Source organism: Heterocephalus glaber, unplaced genomic scaffold (genome assembly GCF_053883595.1).
Source record: "Heterocephalus glaber isolate CG9 unplaced genomic scaffold, H.glaber_assembly_v1.0 deba00001428, whole genome shotgun sequence".
NCBI lineage: Eukaryota > Metazoa > Chordata > Mammalia > Rodentia > Bathyergidae > Heterocephalus > Heterocephalus glaber.
In genome coordinates, this window is record NW_028258293.1 from 19322211 (window position 1) to 19341582 (window position 19372).

At 45.2% G+C, this 19372-nt stretch overlaps 1 protein-coding gene and 1 long non-coding RNA gene across 2 annotated transcripts in view; one reads left to right on the top strand and one right to left on the bottom strand.

The window, feature by feature from the left end:
* The first annotated feature begins 12287 nt into the window (after positions 1-12287).
* On the top strand, positions 12288-14215 carry LOC147827994 (uncharacterized). Its single transcript, XR_015451451.1, has 3 exons — positions 12288-12439; positions 12920-13026; positions 14068-14215. It is a non-coding gene; the product is annotated as an uncharacterized LOC147827994 (long non-coding RNA).
* The window catches only part of Ctr9 (CTR9 component of Paf1/RNA polymerase II complex), a 28187-nt gene continuing 22273 nt past the window's right edge, over positions 13459-19372 (bottom strand). Inside the window, exons 22-25 of the mRNA XM_004851423.4 lie at positions 18332-18489; positions 17188-17284; positions 16911-17023; positions 13459-14545 (exon numbers count right to left, since the gene is read on the bottom strand). Of these exons, the coding sequence (XP_004851480.1) occupies positions 14095-14545; positions 16911-17023; positions 17188-17284; positions 18332-18489 (819 nt within the window). The 3' untranslated portion in view covers positions 13459-14094. The remainder of the gene's footprint in view (positions 14546-16910; positions 17024-17187; positions 17285-18331; positions 18490-19372) is intronic.

Here is a 19372-nt window from a genome sequence, read left to right on the forward strand (position 1 = left end):
CTCACTCTTAGCATGGCGTATTCTGCCAAGACAGAAGTACTACTGATCAGTTCTTGGTTGCAAAGAAAAGTGTTGGAACTCCACTGAAAATGGACCTACAAGGAGGCCAGAGAGAGAGCCAGGAGTACAAATGAACAGTGACCAAAGGCAGCCGGGCAGCCCAAAACAACCATCCTGGCTGGGCTGTCACCAGCCAGTTAGGCCCAGCCAGTATCTTGAGTGCCAGTATCTTGTGATGCACCTAGAGTTACAGCCCCAAACAGAACCCTGCAGGTGACCATTAGCTGGGTTTTTGCATCCATCCCTCACTGCCTCCACTTCCTTTAGCAGAGGATCAGGCCTTGTGGGCCTCTGTTCTATCAGAGTTTGACTCCACTAAGTTTAGGAGGAAGGGATTTGGGTGGGCAGCTAGAACAGAAGAGACCTGCCCATCCCAGGGCCCCTTTGTATTGCCCCATCTCAGCCCTATCTGCTTCCACCCGTCACTCAGTCACTGTTCCGTATTAGGGCTCAGTAAGTACTGTTGAATGCAACAATGTATTCAGGCCTTCCTTGTGAATGTAAATTTTACAGTTTGGCGGGAATGGGACCTTAACTTGAATACAAAATCAGATTCCGGGTCCTGAAAGGATCCTGTGTAAGAGGGTGGCCTTGAAACTTAAACTTCATGCACTTCATGTTACTCTGGATGAATTTTATAGCTTGACACCCTAAACTGAAATAATTCATGTACCTGTCTTATGAGTGAACGCTTGTTGAAGTGACAAGTTCTTGCCATTTTTGACTGCCACAGCTTTACCCTTTCCCAGTGCTTCCAACCCAATTGCAAAGCATCCAGCTCCCCGCAGCACTGTAATTTATTCATGTTTGTGTGCAAATGTGAGAGTCACCTCAGGGCCAGCCTTGCAGCGAGGATGACTAGGCCTTGTCCAGTGGGAAGACTGGAATGGCTCAGACAGCGACAGGGCCATTCCAGGATGTGACAAGGTGCCAGGTGAGCTGGGAGGAGGTATCATCCCAGTGAGCAGGTGAGGGGGGCTGTGCAGGCAAGGTGGCTCTTCCCTCCTGGTAGCCCAGCTTTGCCTTTCTCCCACCTCCACAGAGCACCCATCTCCCCTCCACTACACAGGGACAGATTCCACCTGGCTCCTGTGAATGAGGGGACATCCAACCCTGGTGAAGGGGGCTGTGACTATCAGCTGTCCAATAGGATAGATCAGGATTTACAAAGCACTTTCCTGCTTGTCTCTAGATTGAGAGATGTCCTAACAAGAAAAAGCAAGAGCTCTGGCCAAGATGATATCCAAGCGCTGAGCAGAGCGTGGCAGAAACAGGACACAGTCACACGGCTGCCTACCCCACCTCACACCTGGAGTTGCCTCAGCAGGTTGGGACCAACGCTTCCACCCAGGAGGAGAGCTGTCTACAGCGCCCTCTGCTGGGCCCCAGGAGACCACCCCTGGCAGGTACCACGTGAGGTTCTTGTCCTACACCCCAAAGGAAAGTGGGACCAGACTAGTAGACACTCTCAGAGACAAGCTGAGAAAGACTTTCACCCTTAGCTAGGTTCCCTGTCAGTTGTGGGTGTCACAACCATGTGACTAATAAGCAGTGTACCCTTAAGGGCTGCTCAGGTCAGCTGTACAACATCTGAAGTGAAACCAGTGATAGAGAAAGACAGTAAGTGAGTAAACATAGTGTCAGGTAGTGAAAAATGCTATGTGTAGAGAAATGAAACAGGATAAGGGAAAGGGAGTGGTGTGGATGCTTTTTGAAATAGGGTTATTCAGGGAAGGCTGCGTGAGGAAGTAACCTTTGAGCAAAGATGGAAGGAAACTAGGGAAGGAAACCGAGCTGCCCCCAGGGAGGAAGAGCATCAGGCAGAGGGGAACCAAAGCCATCTGCCAAGTAGACCCGAACATGGTGTGTCTGAGGAGCCGCCAGCAGGCCAGTGTGGCCAAGAAGAGCGGAAGTGCCCTGTTGGAGGCCGGGGAGTGGCAGGGGTGACATATAGAACTAGTCACCTGTGGTGAGGACTTTGGCTTTTCTCTAAGTGATATGGGCTGTCTTCAGGGGCGAATCATTATTACTTAGTGGTCTATTCATAAATACACTCACCGAGACTGCCCTTTGCCTGCACTGTCTCTTGAGGCATAGAATTAAGATTTTTCTAGCTAACATTAATTGAGCATTTAGTATATGCTGGGCTAAATTAAGCACATTAAGAGTCTTCTTTTTAGTTTATCTTCCCAGTGTTCTTGATGTAGGTACCTTTCTAGGCTTGGGAAAGTTACACATCTCGCCCAAGGTCTTTCATTTGTTCAACAAGGAGTTATGACCCTTTTGTTCACTCTTTCCAAGTGCTGGCTCACACAGCTAAAGTCCTGGGTTGTGACTGAAGCCCTGAGTTGCTGTTCAGGAGCTAGTGCTGATAACCACTGCACCACACTGCCTGTAGAGGGACAGGCAGGAAAAAAGGAAAGAAATGACGGGACTCATCCCACAAGCAGTGAGCTCCTCCTGCCTGGATGTGAGCTTGGAGGAGAAATACTCAGCCTCAGTCCCCTGTCATGTGCTGAATTGTACTCAATCCCAAAAGATATGCAGAAGTCCTCGCTCCAGCTCCTGTGAGCATGACCTTGCTGGGAAACAGTCTGCAGATGCGATCAGGTTAAGATGAAGTCATGAGGATGCACCCTAATCCGATATGATAGTGTCTTAAAGGGAGAGAAGCTGCACAGGGACACTCCGGGGGTGCTGTTCGGTGACAAAGGCAGATTGGGGTGATGACTCCATAAGACAAGGAACGCCTAGGAGGGTTTCGGGCAAACTGAAAGCTAAGAAGGCGCCCAACACATCTTCACCTAAAGCCTTCAGTAACCCTGTCCACATCTTGCTTTGGACTTCTTGCCTCCAGAATAATGAGAGAATTTGAAGGGATGAATGGAATGAATGAAAAAAAATGAACAGCACTATTCTAAGAAGAATAAAGAAATTATTACACTAGCAATCCACTTTAGTATTGAAAAACTGGAAAATAAAAATAACACACCAAAATATATAATCACATAAGCAGTTTCCATAATTTGGGGTAGAGTGGCCAGTCTTGGTATCAGAGGATATTCCAATTTTTGTGGGATTAACAGCTTATATTATTTTGAGGGCTCTCTTTAAGAAAAAGAATACAAAATTATAGAAATTAGGCACAGGTGTTGCAAGGAGCCCAAGCAAGTGAGAGAAACTAATGCATTAGCTTTTATAATTTCACTGAAGATCTACTCTGTGTGGCAAAAGAATCCATAATCCATAAAAGAAAATGTGACTGGATTTGTCTATTAATATGTTTGACTCAAAATGTTGTGAACAAAGGACAAACTAAAAAAAAATTTGCCATATATACATCAAAGAATTGAAAACAAATAGTTCTTAAGAAAATCAGGGCCAGGGATTTAGCTCAGTGGTTCCGCCGCCTGCCTCACAAGCTCAAGGACCTGAGTTTGATTCCGGATACCAAAAAAAAAAGGAAAAATCAGCTGGGTGTGGTGGCATACACTTTAATTAGCCCAGCACCTGGGTGGCAGAGGCAGAAGGATCACAAGTTCAATCCCAGCCTGGGCAGTTTAGTAAGACTGTCTCAAAAAAGAGCTGGGGGTCCCAGGATGTAGCTCAGTGGCACCCCACCTGCCTGGCAAGCACAAGGTCCTGAGTTCGATCCCTGGTACTGGAAAAAAAAAAAGGGCTGGGGATGTAGCTCAGTGTAAAGCCTCTGAGTTCAGTCCCCGATACCTGGTTACCAAAAAAGAAAAAAGAAAAGGTGAGTTTTAGGACTGAGAATATAGGTCAGCCACTTGCCTAACATGCATAAAGCCCTGAGTTCGATCCCCAACACCACGGGAAAAAAAGAAAAAACATAAGTCTATTCTGAAACCCTATCTACTTTATTCTCAGACAGTCCTGTGATGAAGGCATCATTATACCAATTTGAATATAAGAAACTGAAGCTAAGGAAGATGAATGACAATACATGACAACCTATACGTACCTGCCATTTTTTGTTTGTTTGGTTTCTTTTGTTTTTGTTGTTGTTTTTTTGTGACAGGGTCTTGCTGTGTAATTCAGGCTGGCCTCAAACTCATTATGTAGCCTCCAATTTGAGGTGACCCTCTTGCCTCAGTCCCCAAATACTGGGATTACAGGCATGTGCCACCACACCCGGCCACTTGTTTGGTTTTTTGGCAGTGGAGGGGATCGAACCTAGGGCCTCAAACATGCTAGGCAACTGCTACCACTGAGTCACACCACAGCCCTGCAGTTTTTAATCCTTGAGTTACTCCTCAGAAAAGAGCTAAGAGACATTTTAGCTCTGACGGTTCCTTCCAATGACAGGAGGCCTTTGCAGTTACTTTTGTTGAACAACACCTTTCTTTTTGGGGAGTAACACATTAACCTGCAATTGCCCTGACCGATGCTAGTTTTGATGTTTCTGGAGACCCTTCAAGAGTTGTCAAAAAAGGCCGGGGATTTAGCTCAGTGGTTTCTCCGCCTGCTGTGCAAGAGCAAGGACCCAAGTTCGATCCCCGGTACCAAAAAAAAAGAAAAAAGAGAAAAGAGTTGTCAAAAAAAATTGGAGATTTAAACTCCTGGGCATGTGACAGCACAATCTCAGGAGTTAGCAAAATTATAAACCAGTTTTGAAAGATCACTTTTAAAAGCATAGAAGTCCCCAACTACCAGACAAATAGAAAGGTCAGCTGTCCTAAAAAAACAAAACAAAAACAAAATATATACATTGGAAGCAAATGAGGCTGATAGCTGGGGACAACATTTCCAGTTGAGCACAGGCATGTTCCCAAGGCCTGGACGTCAAACAAGGTGGTGTGTGGGAAGGGGATATTCTCTTTGAAACCATGTTCCAGGATTTGGAAAGTGGCTCAAAAACAAGCCACTGGTCACAGATTTTGTGTTGAATTGGAATCAAATGATTTTATGTAATATGTGATTTTAAATGTATATTTTCTTTTATTATTTATTTATTTATTTTTATGGTACCAGGGATTGATCTCAGGACCTTGTGCTTGCAAGGCAGGAGGCGGAACCACTGAGCTAAATCCCTGACCCCTTAAATGTATATTTTAATTAACTTACTAGTGAAATATTAATAGACATTAAAATATTTCTCCTGCATCACACAAGTTAAAGAAATTAAGTTAGTTGATCTTTTGGGCAGAGAAAGAACCTTTACAGTACACATAGTATCATTTTCAGGACACCTTACACTCCAGCATATATGCTATTTGGGGTTCAAAACACTATTGTTTTATCTTGGGAAATGCTGAGTATGGGATATCGAGTCACGCAGGTCATGTGGGGACTATGTTGTCTAACTAGTTACTTTAAAAAGACAACATCAGTAACAATGTGCCACGGGCAGACGAGTTCACATCCTCACATGTCCTGCTGCAGTGCCACAATGCCACAGGCCACTGCAGAAGGGCACCCCCAGCCTCCTGTCCCAGGAGCAATTCCTCTCCTGACACCCTCCCTCAGAAAAAAAGACCTTTGCATTGCCAGGGCTGCAGGAAAAAGTGTCCCTGACGACCTCTCACCCTGCAGCCGGGACTGCTTACCATCTTCCCATCATGCCTCACTCCTGCCTCAGCCCACCAGAGGCCTTTAAAAGAGCCTCATCCATCTGGACCCTCACCTTGAACTTCTCCACTCATTAGCTCAGCTGTCCCAACTTCCCCAGCCCCTGCCCTCTTGAGCCCACATTCCACACCTGTGAGGGATCACAGCCCATCACCATCTGATCTCCCCATCCTCAGTCTTCTCTCAGCATGCCTGTCATCATGATTTAAAGGAAACCCGGCTGGCTCCCAATGTCGACTTTTCTGCCATCTTTCCTCTCATCCCCAGTGGCCTTTGGGTGGCCCATGTCCACTTTGTTTTCCACCTGCACCTTCTAACCACTTCTTTCTTCCAAAGACCCAGATCTTTTGGCATTTGTGCTATCAGAGTTTGTTGCCTTCCCAATATTGTTCACTTTCTCTTTCTTCAAAACAACCATTTCACACCTTTTCGTCTTCCCTGAGCTGCTTTTGACTTTTCCTCCCTATTGCCTTTGAGATGCCTCTGTCTCTCCACTCCCCACCTCTAGCTGATGAAATTGCTTTGTCAGGCCTTTAAACCCCAGTGAAAACAGTTTGCATGGGTGTCTCCCAGGGTGGGTTTTTCTTTTCTTTTTTTCTCTTTGAGACAGGGTTTCCCTATGTAGTTCAGGCTGATCTTGAACTCACTGTGCAGCCCAGGCTGGCCTCAAACTTTCGGCAATCCTCCTGTCTCAGCTTCCCGATTGCTGGGATTATAGGCATGCACCACCATGCCTATCCAAGGGTGAGTTTTAATGCTGCCGATCCTCACTACTCAAGCCTGGTCTTTTATATATACACCTGGAAATTCATTAGATATACAGAATAGCTGATCTCACTCCAGTTCTCTTGGATCAGAATCCCTGTGTGATCCATGGGCCCATTTAGAATTTGATGAGCCCTAATAAACAGTCAACCCAGGCCCCCTTGCTGACCGCCAAAGATTATACAGTGGTACCTTGGTTCACAAACTTAATTCTTTACACGAACATGGTTGCAATAAATTCTACAACCAGAATTGTGGAAAGAATTGAATTCGTGAACTGAGGCACCACTGTACCCAGCCAGGGTGAACTGGGCCTCAGCTACTACCTCAGTTGGGAAGTAAATTCTATCTCCCTTGCATCTTCTTACCATCAAAATCACCGTACAGGCTAACTTTGCATCACTGTGACAAAATACCCGAGATAACCAAGTTAAAAGGAGGATGGGGCCGGGGATTTAGCTCAGTGGTTTCACCGCCTGCTGCGCAAGCATAAGGACCCTAGTTCGATCTCTGGTACAAAAAAAAAAGTTAAAAGGAGGGAAGATTTATTTTGGCTCATGGTTTCAGTCCATGGTCAGCTGGCTCTATTGCTTTTGGGCCTGTGGGGAACAATATCGTGCCGGAACCTTATGGCAGCCACAGAGTAGGGGGAGGGCTAGGACCCCAATATCCCTTTCAAGGGTACAGCCCCAGTGACCTCACTTCCTTCCACTAGGCCCCACCTCCTAAAGCTGCACCACAGGCTGGCAACCAGTTCTTTAGCACATGACCTTTGGGAGACACTTCAGATCCAAAGCGTAACAAATACTGCCTTGCCAACAACTTCGCTGCTTGACTCCCTCCCTGTTACATGGATGAGGAATCCCAGCTCTTTCCAAAGGTCCCCTCTCCTCATGCTTGGACTGATTCCCTTGGAGCAAAGAACTACAAAGCATTTGTTCCCTACATCACAGAGAATCAGGGTTAACTGGCAGCACAGCCGTCCTGGGGATGACACTGCCAGCTTGTGTGACAATCAAGAACTCCAAAGCCACCCTGAATAGGAGTGGAGATCAGCAGTTTGCAATGTGAGATTCCAGAAGGAAGAGACCCTGGCTCTTCTTGGAGGATCGAGAGGACAGGAGCTTGAGTTCTGCAATTTTGGTGAAGCATGAAGAAGACGGATGTGCATGATTCCTTTGCTAGGAGTGCAGACAAGAGCCAGTAAGAAGATTGCAGGCTGCTGAAGCAGGGCTTTAACATCCATGAAACCATCTTTGGCAATTGTCCCTCACGTAATTGCTCATGGCCGAGGAATACAGGGGTGCTCCCTTCTCTCACCTCCCTGGCCCCTGGGTGCTTCTTCCCACTGCCTTGACTGCTCCTCCAAGCAGGAAACAGCAGGAGGTGAGATAAGCAAGGGACGCATCTGCTTGCTCCCACAGGCCCAGACAATGGGCAGCACAAGACAGGAAGTGAAGTCCCTTTCTTTGCAGTTAAGGGTCTAGCTCCCATGGGAGAAATCGAAACAGTATTGTTTCCAAGAACAGAGAAGTCCAGAAGAGAACAAAGCTTTTGGCATCCACTTCTGTCTGGAGAAGATAGTATCATAGACATTCCCACCCCACTTAATGGAATCCAGCGTGTCTGGGACTAAGGACCAGTTTACAGGTTCATCTATTAGGATTATGCCCAAAGGAAGAGATCTTCCAGTAGTTTGACTAGCCCTCAATGCCTTCACTATTATCACAAGAAGAGCAAAGTCTGCTGACTTTTAAGAGCAGTTTCTAAGGGGTATGCACCCCTACCATCCGTAGCCTCACAGAGAGTCTGGGGGCACATTCGCTGATGGCCACCATTCTGCCATTGACAGCTCAATTGGAAACATTACTCCAACAAACTGAATTTGCTGAGATACACAGTAGTAGGGATGGATGGAAATACCAGACACCTCAAAATCTGGAGGCTAGTTCTTTTTCTTTCTTTCTTTTTTTGTTTCTTTTTTTGGTACCAGGGATTGAACTCGGGACCTTGCTCTTGCAAGGCAGCTGGCAGAACTACTGAGCTAAATCCCCGGCCCTAGCCCAGTTCTTTTTCATTCCCCTTTTGTTTGTTTATTTTTTGCAGTGCTAGGGATAAAATCCAGGCCTTCACAGTCACATCTCTAGCCCCTTTAAAAAAAATATTTTCCTACCTGTGTGTGGTGGTACATGCCTGTAATCCCAGCACTCAGAGGCTGAGGCAGGAGGATCACTGCAAGTTCGAGGCCAGCCTGGGCTACATAGTGAGTTCAGAGCCAGCCTTAACTACAAAGGGAGACCCTGTCTCAAAAAAAAAATAAATAAATTTTTAAAAATTTTTTTCCTTTATTTATTTATTTTGGTTTTGGTTTTTTTTGGTACTAGGAATCAAACTTGGGACATTGCGCTTGTGAGGCAGGCACCGGAACCACTGAGCTAAATCCCCGGCCCTGTTTTTGTTTTTTAAGACAGGGTTTCACTATGTAGTTCAAGCTGGCCTTGAACTTACTATGTAGCCCAGGCTGGCCTCAAACTTGCAGCGATCCTCCTGCCTCAGCTTCCCTAGTGCTGGGATTATAGGCATGTGCCACCACACCCAGCATTTTTCCTTTGAGACAGGGTCTTGCTAAGTCACTAAATTGGCCATGTTGGGCTTGAACTGGCAGTCTTCCTGCCCCAGCCTCCCAGAGTACTGAGTTGGCAGGCATGTGCCACCACACCCAGCTCACAGCCTCCATTTTTATATATGAAGTTTAAATTTTTTTCTTTTGAGACAGGGTCTCACTGTGTAGTTCAGGCTGGCCTTGAACTCACTATGTAGCTCATGCTGGCCATGAACTTGTAGCGATCCTTCTGCCTCAAGCCTCCTAAGTGTTGGGATTACAGGTATGCGCCACCACACCCAGCATGGTTTAATTTTAAGAACAAAATATAAATTAGCAGCTAGTCTTATGATTGGCTCTTGGGAACTCCATGAAAAGGAATCCCTGTCCTTGAGCTTGCTGTCTCATGTGGATGTATAAACATCGTTTCCATCCCCAGGATCAGGGCAAGCAGGCCAGAAGTAAGGGCCAACACAAGTGCCTTTCCATGGCAGCACATAACAATAACCTATGTCCAAATTATAATCCCACATCAGCAAAAGAGGGTTAAATCTCCAGATGGGGGTAAATCCTTTACTCAGAAGTATTGCATGTAGAAGGGCTGGAGATTTAGCTCAATGGTGCTGCACCTGCCTGGCAAGCGCAAGGTCCTGAGTTTGATTCCCGGTACCGGAAAAAAAAAAAAAAGTACTGTACATGGCAAAGGAGAGCAGTGCAGTTGAGAAAGAATAGATAGGGGGGCTGGAGATTTAGCTCAGTGGTTCCACAGCCTGCTTTGGAAGGGCAAGGTCCCAAGTTCAATCCCCAGTACCAAAAAAAAAAAAAAGAATAGATGGGAATCCTCTGGTTGGGGTTCAGGTATATTATTTTTACATTTTATCACAGCATATACTGTGTTAAAAAGTATGAATGGAGGTGAGTCTTTGATAATATATTTTTTATTCTTATTCTTTTTTTTTTTTTGGTACTGGGGATCGAACTCGGGACCTTGTGCTTGCAAGGCAGGTGCCGGAACCACTGAGCTAAACCCCCGGCCTGTCTTTGATAATACTGAACATTTTTTTGGTACTTGCCTTTACACTGAGCCCTTTTTAATATTTTTAAATTCTGAGATTAGACCTTGCTAAATCGCTGAGTTGCCCAGGATAGGCCGACACTTGGGATCCTGCGACAGCTTCCCAGAGGGCTGGGACCACAGGTATGCACTGCCATACTTAGCCAACACTGAGCCTTCCCCTACTTGGAAGATAGCAGTGGGCAAGAAAGTGAATGCAAATTTAGTAACTTCTAGATAAGACACTTGAAATCCAGCCCCCAGTACCTGGGACCGAAGAAGTGTCCTCTTCACTATTCAGCCATGGACGTCATGAATAAACACAGATTTGCCCCAGAGTCATACAGGAGTGGTGATGGAGGACTGGTCACTATATAAAGATAAATGCAGAAAAAGTTGAGATATTTTCTAAAACTCAGTACTTTAAAGGTGACAAATGTTACATAAAACCATGTCTTCTGTAAAGCAGAAGAAAGAAAAGCAAAACACAAGAGCCAAATAAATACGTACATTTTTTCCGACCCCCTGGTACCGGGGATCAAACTCAAGACCTCGTGGTTGCAAGGCCAGCATGGCACCACTGAGCTAAATCCCCAGCCCAATACATACATTTTATGAGCAAAAATAGAATGTATCAGTATATGAAAATTTAGGCCTAGCATAACAGACATGGTTTTCATTATGTGAAACAGAAATACCTTGTTATTAGTGCAGCCAAGATAGGACTCACCCTATTTAAAATCCATTGGCAAGACGCTGGAATGCTAAAAGGATTGCTAACAAGTTTATTCCACATAGATAGAAATACTGAGGAGCCGGGGATTTAGCTCAGTGGTTCCAACACCTGCCTCGAAAGTGTAAGGTCCTGAGTTCAATCACCAGTACCAAAAAAAAGAAAAGTACTGAGGCTAAAAAGTGAAGCATTTTGCCACATCTACTTAGCAGAGTTGGGCTCAAAGCCAGGGCAGCCTTCCCATCGCCACAGTCTGACACAGCAAGTCCCTGAGGGAGCCGCAGTCTGTTCATGTATTGAACCCCAAATTAGAGGATGCGGAGATCCTGCATGTGGCTCTCCTGAAGCATCTGCCCCTTGCCATGTTCCCAGGGCTGTCTGAGTTAACACATGGGAAGAGCAGAGCGTCGGACTACCTTTCCCATAAAGCTGCGCTGATCCCAGGGTCCAAATTCCAGTTTGATGGAATTCTTCAAAAGCTCTTTCTTGCCTCCTTTGGCAACAAAACACTCCCAGACATGGAAACTATTCATGAGCAGAAACAAAACAAGGGATACTTCAAGAGCTCCGGGAAAGTCACATTTCCTAGAGATTAAAGATATTTTTTCTCAAAAGGAACTGGGAAGAAGCATAATAAAAAGATAACTTATTGGGCTGGGATTTAGCTCAGTGGTGCCGCTGCCTGCTTCACAAGTGCAAGGTCCTGAGTTTGATCTCCAGTACCAAAAACAAAATTTATTAAAGAATTACTGGCCCAGTCCCTACTTGGTCCAGGCAAGCTTAACATGTTGAACAGTGCCATTAAGAACTGGCTCAATCATATGGATAAATTTATTAGTAATGTATACTGTTTATCATTTAATCTAACCTAATTCATAATTCTTGCAACAATCCTCGGAGTTAGATATAGCATTTTGTTACAGTGATAGTTATTTGCTTAGCTGTTATAAAAATAGTATTTGGGGGGGATGAGAGGTTTAAGCTTTCAGATTCAGAATAAACTGATTTTTAAAATTCAATAGTTCTAATTTTATGGTTGTGGTTGTGGTGCTTGGTCTAGGTTTGAATTAACATCAAAGAATGCAAATCACTTTCTCTTAACTGTGACAAATCCAACTGAAGTTTTCAAAACTGAATGTAGAAGAAATGGCTTGAGCAAAGTGGCCTGAGTAGGGGCAGTCACTTGACCAAGGTCATGCAGCTTCTCAGCCTCCTAAAGCAAGATTCCAACCCAGGACTCCTGGAGTCCAATATTTCTGCTTTTCACGAACTGTTCTACACTGCCTTCTGCTAACACCAACCCATGGGGAGAAGGAAGGCTGATCTCATGTCCAGCAGTGGCCCTGGCCCCCGGACGACTTGAGGCCCCACCAGTCTTCTCCTTTGTCAGAGGGGCCTTCTCACCCCGGGTCATTCCTGAAGGAAGCTGCACTCGAAGAAACCTCACAGTGCCTTCTGATGGGGGCAGTGTGGCCAGGGGAGAATATTACTTTCCGCTGATCTGGACACGTGCCTGAGGGACACAAAGGAAGAACTGATTCCAAAACTGCAAGTGGGACATGTACTCAAATGCACCTCTGTAGCCAAAACCTGGACAGGGGCGTCCCTGGAGGAATCTCCAAGGGCCAGCCTGCAGGTGAGCTTTCCCTTAGTGACCATGTGACGTAAAGGAGGCATGGGTGGGGAAGGCTTTTTAACATAGGTAGATTCTTGTCACCTGGGGGTTAACTCAGCTCCAGCAACATGGACACACTGGAAAAGGCAGGGAAAGAGGTGCGAGACCTGGGTCCTGTCCTGAACCTCAGCGGTGCTGCCTGCAGCACCCGTACTGTTCCAGTGTACTCAGGCTCTTCCCTTTCACAGCGCAGCGCAGCGGGTTCTGCTGGTAAGGATTCTAGAGCTGGTGTGCAGGTGCCTCCTGCCTCCTGTGGCTCCCTGCAACTCCCCACTTCCCTCAGGAACCCTGTCCAGGGAACCTCATCTTCCCTGCTTCTTCCCGCTGGGAGGTGGGCCAGTCTCCTTGGTGTTCCCCACCTTGCAAGGACCCAGAACCCCACTTCTTATACCTCAGAGATAAGCTTTTCTTCACTAGGTTTTTTTTTTTTTTTTGAGACAGAGTCTCACTGTGTGGTTCAGGCTGGCCTTGAACTCACTATGTAGACCAGAATGGGCTCGAACTCACAGGATTCTCCTGCCTAAGCCTCCCAAGTGCTGGGATTACAGGTGTGTACCAACACGTCTGGCTCTTCACTAGGTTTTTGAGGACAGCAAGACATTTTACCTCTGCATTCTCAATGCCTTCTAGTATATTTAATGTTATTATTAATAATAAACTTACAGAAAAACATTACTCTTAAATTATTAAAAATTCCTATTAGGACTGGGGATTTAGCTCAATGGTTTTGCCACCTGCTGTGTAAGCGCAAGGACCCAAGTTCGATCCCTGATACCAAAAAAAAAAAAAATTCCTATTAACATAGTTTTCTTTTATCTTTAAAAATACTCCACAAGTCTGAAGAATTACAAAATCCTTGAGGAAACCACCTTTGGCTTAATGCATGTTCTTCCAAATATCTGCCTAATTTATTTATGCTAATTTTCATATATGAATATGGTCGACCCCCCCCCCCCAAACCAGAATAGAACACAAAAAAGTTGATAAAAAGAATTTTATTATGGGGCTTAGGTAAGTTTTTGCATTCTACTAACAGAAAAAGCATTTTCCACACCTTCTTCAACCTAAAAAGTATATACTTCTGGCTTCATTTGCATGGCTGCTAAATTACACTGAAGAACATCTTCTTTTCCTATGTACTTTGGTGCAATAATACAGTAGACACCTCTTCCTCTAGGAAATAAAAATATTCTCAATCTAAACTTAAGAGAACAAAGACATTAATACCAAATTTTTGCACCACTCAGTAAAAAGCCTGCAATAAAAATCAAAACAGTATGCTGCTTAACATATAGAGAAGAGACATCTGCCACGGTTTCAGTCAAACCTCTGTAGGAATGCTTTAGCATCTGGGTTTATTTTTACTGCAGTTTTCACGTATAACAGGTGGAACTGTACCACAATGAAGAATAGTCTCATTTACAGAAGAAATTCAAATATTGGACTCTAGCACGGTAAGTGTCTCTTGGGGTTTAGTAATATACAAACAGATAGAAAAAAAATCGCCTTAAGAAAAATTTCACAATTGTTCGACTAAACATCTGAGACGTTTTTATCACAGCTTTCATATATTAAAAAATTTCCTCCAGAGATGAAGCTCCTTTACGAAATAAAACCTAGTCGCTGTCGTCTGAGCCACGATCTGAGCCGCGATCTGAGCCTCGCTCAGAGCCTTCGTTGTTGGATCCCTCCGGTTCCGACTCATTTCCAGAGCCTTGGCCGGAACCCTCGTTGTCAGAGCCTCGCTCCGATTCACGATCCGACTCTGCACTTGGAGACACCGGACGAGAGTCGTTCTCCGAAGCCGCGGAGGGGCTTCTCCCTGACTGTACAGACTCATTGTCGGACTGCTCGGAGCCCGAGGTCCTCCTCTTTTGGGAGGGCTGGTCCTGGTCGCTGTCGGAATCCTCCTCGGACTGCTGTCTGCGGGCCCTCAGGGGACTGCCGGCCTCGCTGCCAGACCTGTTCTGGTTCTCATCAGAGTCGCTCTCCGACGAGGAGCGTCTCTTGGGCCGTTCGTCCTCCTCTGAGTCGCTGTTGCTGTTGCTGTTGCTGTGCCTGGGATGTCTGCAGGAGACAAGAGGGTCAGACTCTGAGCACGCCACCACCTCTGGCTCTCACTGGCCGGAAATTCGGCTTTAAAAAATAAGGGCGCTGAATGTTCTGTGCCTTGACCTGGGCAGTGGTTACACAGGTGTTGGGGTTGTGATATCTGTGCTGTGCGCTATGCTATATAAGTTTTTCATCACTAAATAAAAGATTAGAAAAGAATAAAGTACTTCAGCTACAACTCAAAATATGCACAGGGAGAGACAACTCACTGGGTCCTGTCAGGCACTTTTCATCGAATGAAGCATTACCCAACTTCATATACAAAACTGTGGAGAGGAGGAGATATATTTGTGTATCTTTATAAATAAATAGCCACAAAGTTAAAACTCAGACTCTCAAATGGCTGTCCAGACTGTGAAGTCCCAAGCTGACAGTGGGACACTGTGTTACGACCATCTATCTGTATGCTCAGACTCTTACGAGGAGTGAAGGTGCTATTTCTGCCTTGGGATTGGCTACTGTGCTAGGTCCCCTCTACCACGAGACTTGCTCAAGACAGGGAACCGGGCTCCTCAGCTCCCCCTCCTAGTTAGTACTGAAAGGAATGGGAAGTGCATTTATGTGGGGCTGAGGGACTTGGGGCTTCCCGGAGGGAGGTTCTGGAAGCCAGAACATGCCCTTAACTCCCACGATAGCTGCTCCGGGCACACATCCTGCTCTGGTGTCTTCTCTAGTTTTGGTGGAATATCCAGGAAAGGAATACCAAATCCGACAGAGTTCAGTCTAGGAAGGGTGAGGACCGTGAAACACATTACTTTCTTTTGAAACTAAACATTCCTACAGATTGAAGAAAGGCTCTTTGTGCATAAATCTGAAAGAAGTTGCCAGATGCACGTCATGTAACTCAGGTCACTCTGCAAGAACATGACAAAGAGTGGCTAAGAAGGGGACACTGTATACTAAAGCCAGTGGGTCCTCTGTGATCCAGTTTACTTCACTCCATCTGGCCAAATATGCAAACACAATTCGTGACAGTCAAGACAAAGTTTGATGCAAGTGGCTCAAATAAACAGCCTTGACCTTGGACACAGGCCAGGCGGCAGCTCAGCATCATACTGGACATTTCTACCTTCATGTTTTGTCCAGTTTTTGTGTGTGTATGTGTGGCGCTGGGGGTTGAACCCAGGACCGTAAGTCACACCCCAGCTCCTCTGCCTTCATTCACATTCTAACCAGGCTCATTCATTCCACTGGGCATGCAGGCCCCTGACCAGCAGACCAGGGTAACAGGGGCCAAGGGCAAAACTCTGCTTTCAAGAAAAGCAATTCAGGTTTGTGCCAGCTAGGCTCTTCAGAACAAAAGAGAGCTGCAAATCTTCATGAATGGTTTTCTACAGATCCCTACCTTACAGGGCCAGTCGCCCCGCAGCAACCTCAGCCCCCTCTCACCTCTAACCATTTAGGAATACCTTTTCTTCTTCTAAGACTCAACTCAATCAGCTTTTCTCTCCCAAAAACCATCTTGTTAACAACTTCTACCATCAACAATTCCAGATAAGGTATAGCCCCTATAGTAATAAATGCAAAACTTAAGTGTTATCACTTATATCACTATAATATGGTTTTGGTTTGCTATTCTCCTGGGCCTCTAAGAAACAAAACAAACAAAAAACCAAAAACTCCCTGGAGAATTTATAGGTCTATGTCTTTTTCTTCCTCTTCACAGCTCTTTACACACTATCTCATGAATGGGCATCCCAATGAAACCATGACCAAAGAGGAACATGGTATATAGCACAGTATTGAGAGTTCTGGTCTGGGAATTCAAATGGAGGCATAGTGAGCTCCAGGGGCTCGGGCAGGCTGAGAGCTGAAGGAGAGTCCTCTGTAAGCAAGCTAGAGAAAGCCTTCCAATGAGCAGGTGGAAGTCAATCACCATTGGCCAGCAAGAGAAGAAACAGCCAGGGAATTCCCTGTCTCTACAAGGCCAGGGTCAGGCCACTCACAATATGGTAAGATAACAGGAGGGCAGCAAAAGACACTCTTCATTTAGGAGGATGTCACTTGGGAAATTTCAACTAAAACCCTTGAAGAAAAGGGAATGAACTAGGTTTTCTTCTGAGGGAGAATTACATAGTAGGACAAAATGACAGGGTTGGAACAAGATGTCTGCTAAGGTTTCTTCCAGCTATGTAATTCTAAGAAGCTGGAGGGAAAATATTTTGGCACAGTGACCACTCCCAGTTATTTTCAAGCATGTTTTCCTTCTTATGAAAACAAAGAAAAAGAACAGTATATTTTCCCTAGAACAGAGAGGCTATTTAGCAATCACTTTTGGTTTACCCACATTAGGAGAATTTACCATGGGAAAAATTCTTACCCTTCATCAGCAATTTTCAGTTTATCCTCATCTGAAGAATCATCACTTGATGATATTATGGCTTTGGATTTTATTTTTCCCTTCATTGAAGGAGGCAGACGTTCAGGCTTGGGCTAAAGAGAGAACGTCAAACTTAACAAATTAATCAAGACTTTTAGATGAATTAGGATATCTTATAAACTGGGTTTGCATTACAGATGCAATCACACAGACCCTAATAACTGAAATTAAGCTGTAGGGAAAATATGGATTCCAAAAAACAGTATTATAAACTTACAGCCTTTTTCTTCTCTGTTCTTGGTAGACGGCGCTTCTTCAATTTGGGGCCATTTTCTGCTTCATCATCATCAGATCCTTCTTCTCCCTTCGGAGGTCTTAAATAATGAATACCAAGAGTTTGCCAAGAGCCACTCATGCCTATAAAGTCTAAGACTATTTTGCCATCAAGACTTTTACCCTTCTGTGTGGTGCTGACCTCAGCCACACTGGACACTCCTGTGACTCATGTCTCAGAGGTCTGTGACTTAGTCACTGCTGAGCTCCCTCACCCACCTATAACTGAATCTTGCATTGGTGGAGTGATTGGGAATGTGGGAAAAGATCCAGGCTCCAGACCCCACATCTTTTCCTTCTTCTTCCTTCCTAGCTACTGACTGCACCCTGCTAATGTCTTCACTGTAGCTCCAGTTATAGTTGTTGGTGTTTGAATGCATCCACCGGGTTCTTCCCCAAGTATAGTTGGCCAAGGGTTGGGAAGGGCAGGTCTGGATAAGACAGCTGAATGGAAAATTCTGGACAGGAAAGTACCATGAGGGAGGGAGAAGGGCAACTCAGAGGGCACTTCCACATGAGAGAGAGGCAGAGCACCCTTCATCTTATAGCAGATGTCACCAGGTGGTTTTAAGGGTGCTTTTACCCACATTCACATTTCACGAAGGCAAATCATGAGGTGGGTGTCACCATTGCCATTTTACAGAGAGGAGACAGGCTCAGTGACTTTGCCGAGACTGCACATGCACAGTGAGTGTGGGGACAATCCAGGTCTCATTCTAAGTCACACACGTTTTCCAAAAAATATTACAATTTTAAAGACACAAGACAGGCAAAGATGGCTACCATGTAACTCTTAGGAGGAAAGCTATGGAGATGTAGGGGGTTTTGCAATGGGGTTTATCTTAGGGTTAAAGTAAGATGTGGGGGCACCAAAGGCCTCACTGGAAAGACCAAGAGGATGCTGAGTGCTCAAAAATTCTAAACACACAGGCCCAGGTTTTAGCTCAGTGGTTCTGCTGCCTACCTCGCAAGCGCAAGACCCGAGTTCGATCCCCGGTAGCAAAAAAAAAAGAAATCTAAACATACAAATTCACAGGTGAAAGGTCTTCTGCCAATGCATAAGGTCATTAAGACATTGATGACAGTACCTTCTCCTCTTCTTCTTCCTTCTCTCACCACCCTCCTCATCCTCGCCTTCTGGCTCACTACCGCTGCCTTTTCTCCTCTTCTTCTTTTTAGATATCGGTAGGTCATCATCAGTGTCATCGTTGACAAATTCATCAAACTCACCTCCTTTCTTAGAGCGCTAAAATTAAACAAGACCACAGTGAGCTATCACCAGGCTGGTGTAAAGTGGGGGGACTACTAAGGGGTAGCAAGAAGCCATCTGGTATGCTATCAGTCATTTACAAGTGAAGGATTTCTTTCTTTTTTTTGGGTACCGGGGATTGAACTTGGCACCTTGTGCTTGCAAAGCAGGTGGCAGAACCACTGAGCTAAATCCCTGGCCCCAAATGAAGGATTTCGTAACAAGTCACAAGAAAGGGCTTGGCTAGGCCCATATTTCAAAGACTTCTAATGGGAAGAATGTCTCAGTCGGTTAAAAATTGGTTTGATAAAATCATCAACTACTTAAGAGGTCACTATGATGCAAAGAGAACTTAGCTAATGTCGGAATGCATTTCCAAATACATTCAATTTTGGATGAGGTTATGTCCTGATAAAGCACACTGCAGGTTAAAAATGCATTTTAGGGGCCAGGGATTTAGCTCAGTGGTTCTCGCGCTTGCCTCAAATGCGCAAGGTCCTGAGTTTGATTGCCAGTACCAAAAAAAGAAGCATTTTAGTACACAAACATCAAACTTAGCAACCACCAAACATCCAGCCTTAGCAACACAGTACACTGTAGAGTATCATTTGTTTACCCTCCTTATCATGTGGCTGGTCTGGGAGCTCTAGTTTTCTGCTGCTGCCCAGCATATAAGAGAATATCATGCCACGTATAACCCAGCCCAGGAAAAGATAAAAATCAGAGTATGGTTTCTGAATGCTTATCATTTTTGCACCATTTTGAAATTAAAAAATTGTAAGTTGAACAGTCACTATGTGAGGGACCCCTGGGCTGATACAACTCAGTGACACAGCACTCACCTAGTGCATGAGGCCTTGGGTTTGACCGCCCCCCAAGC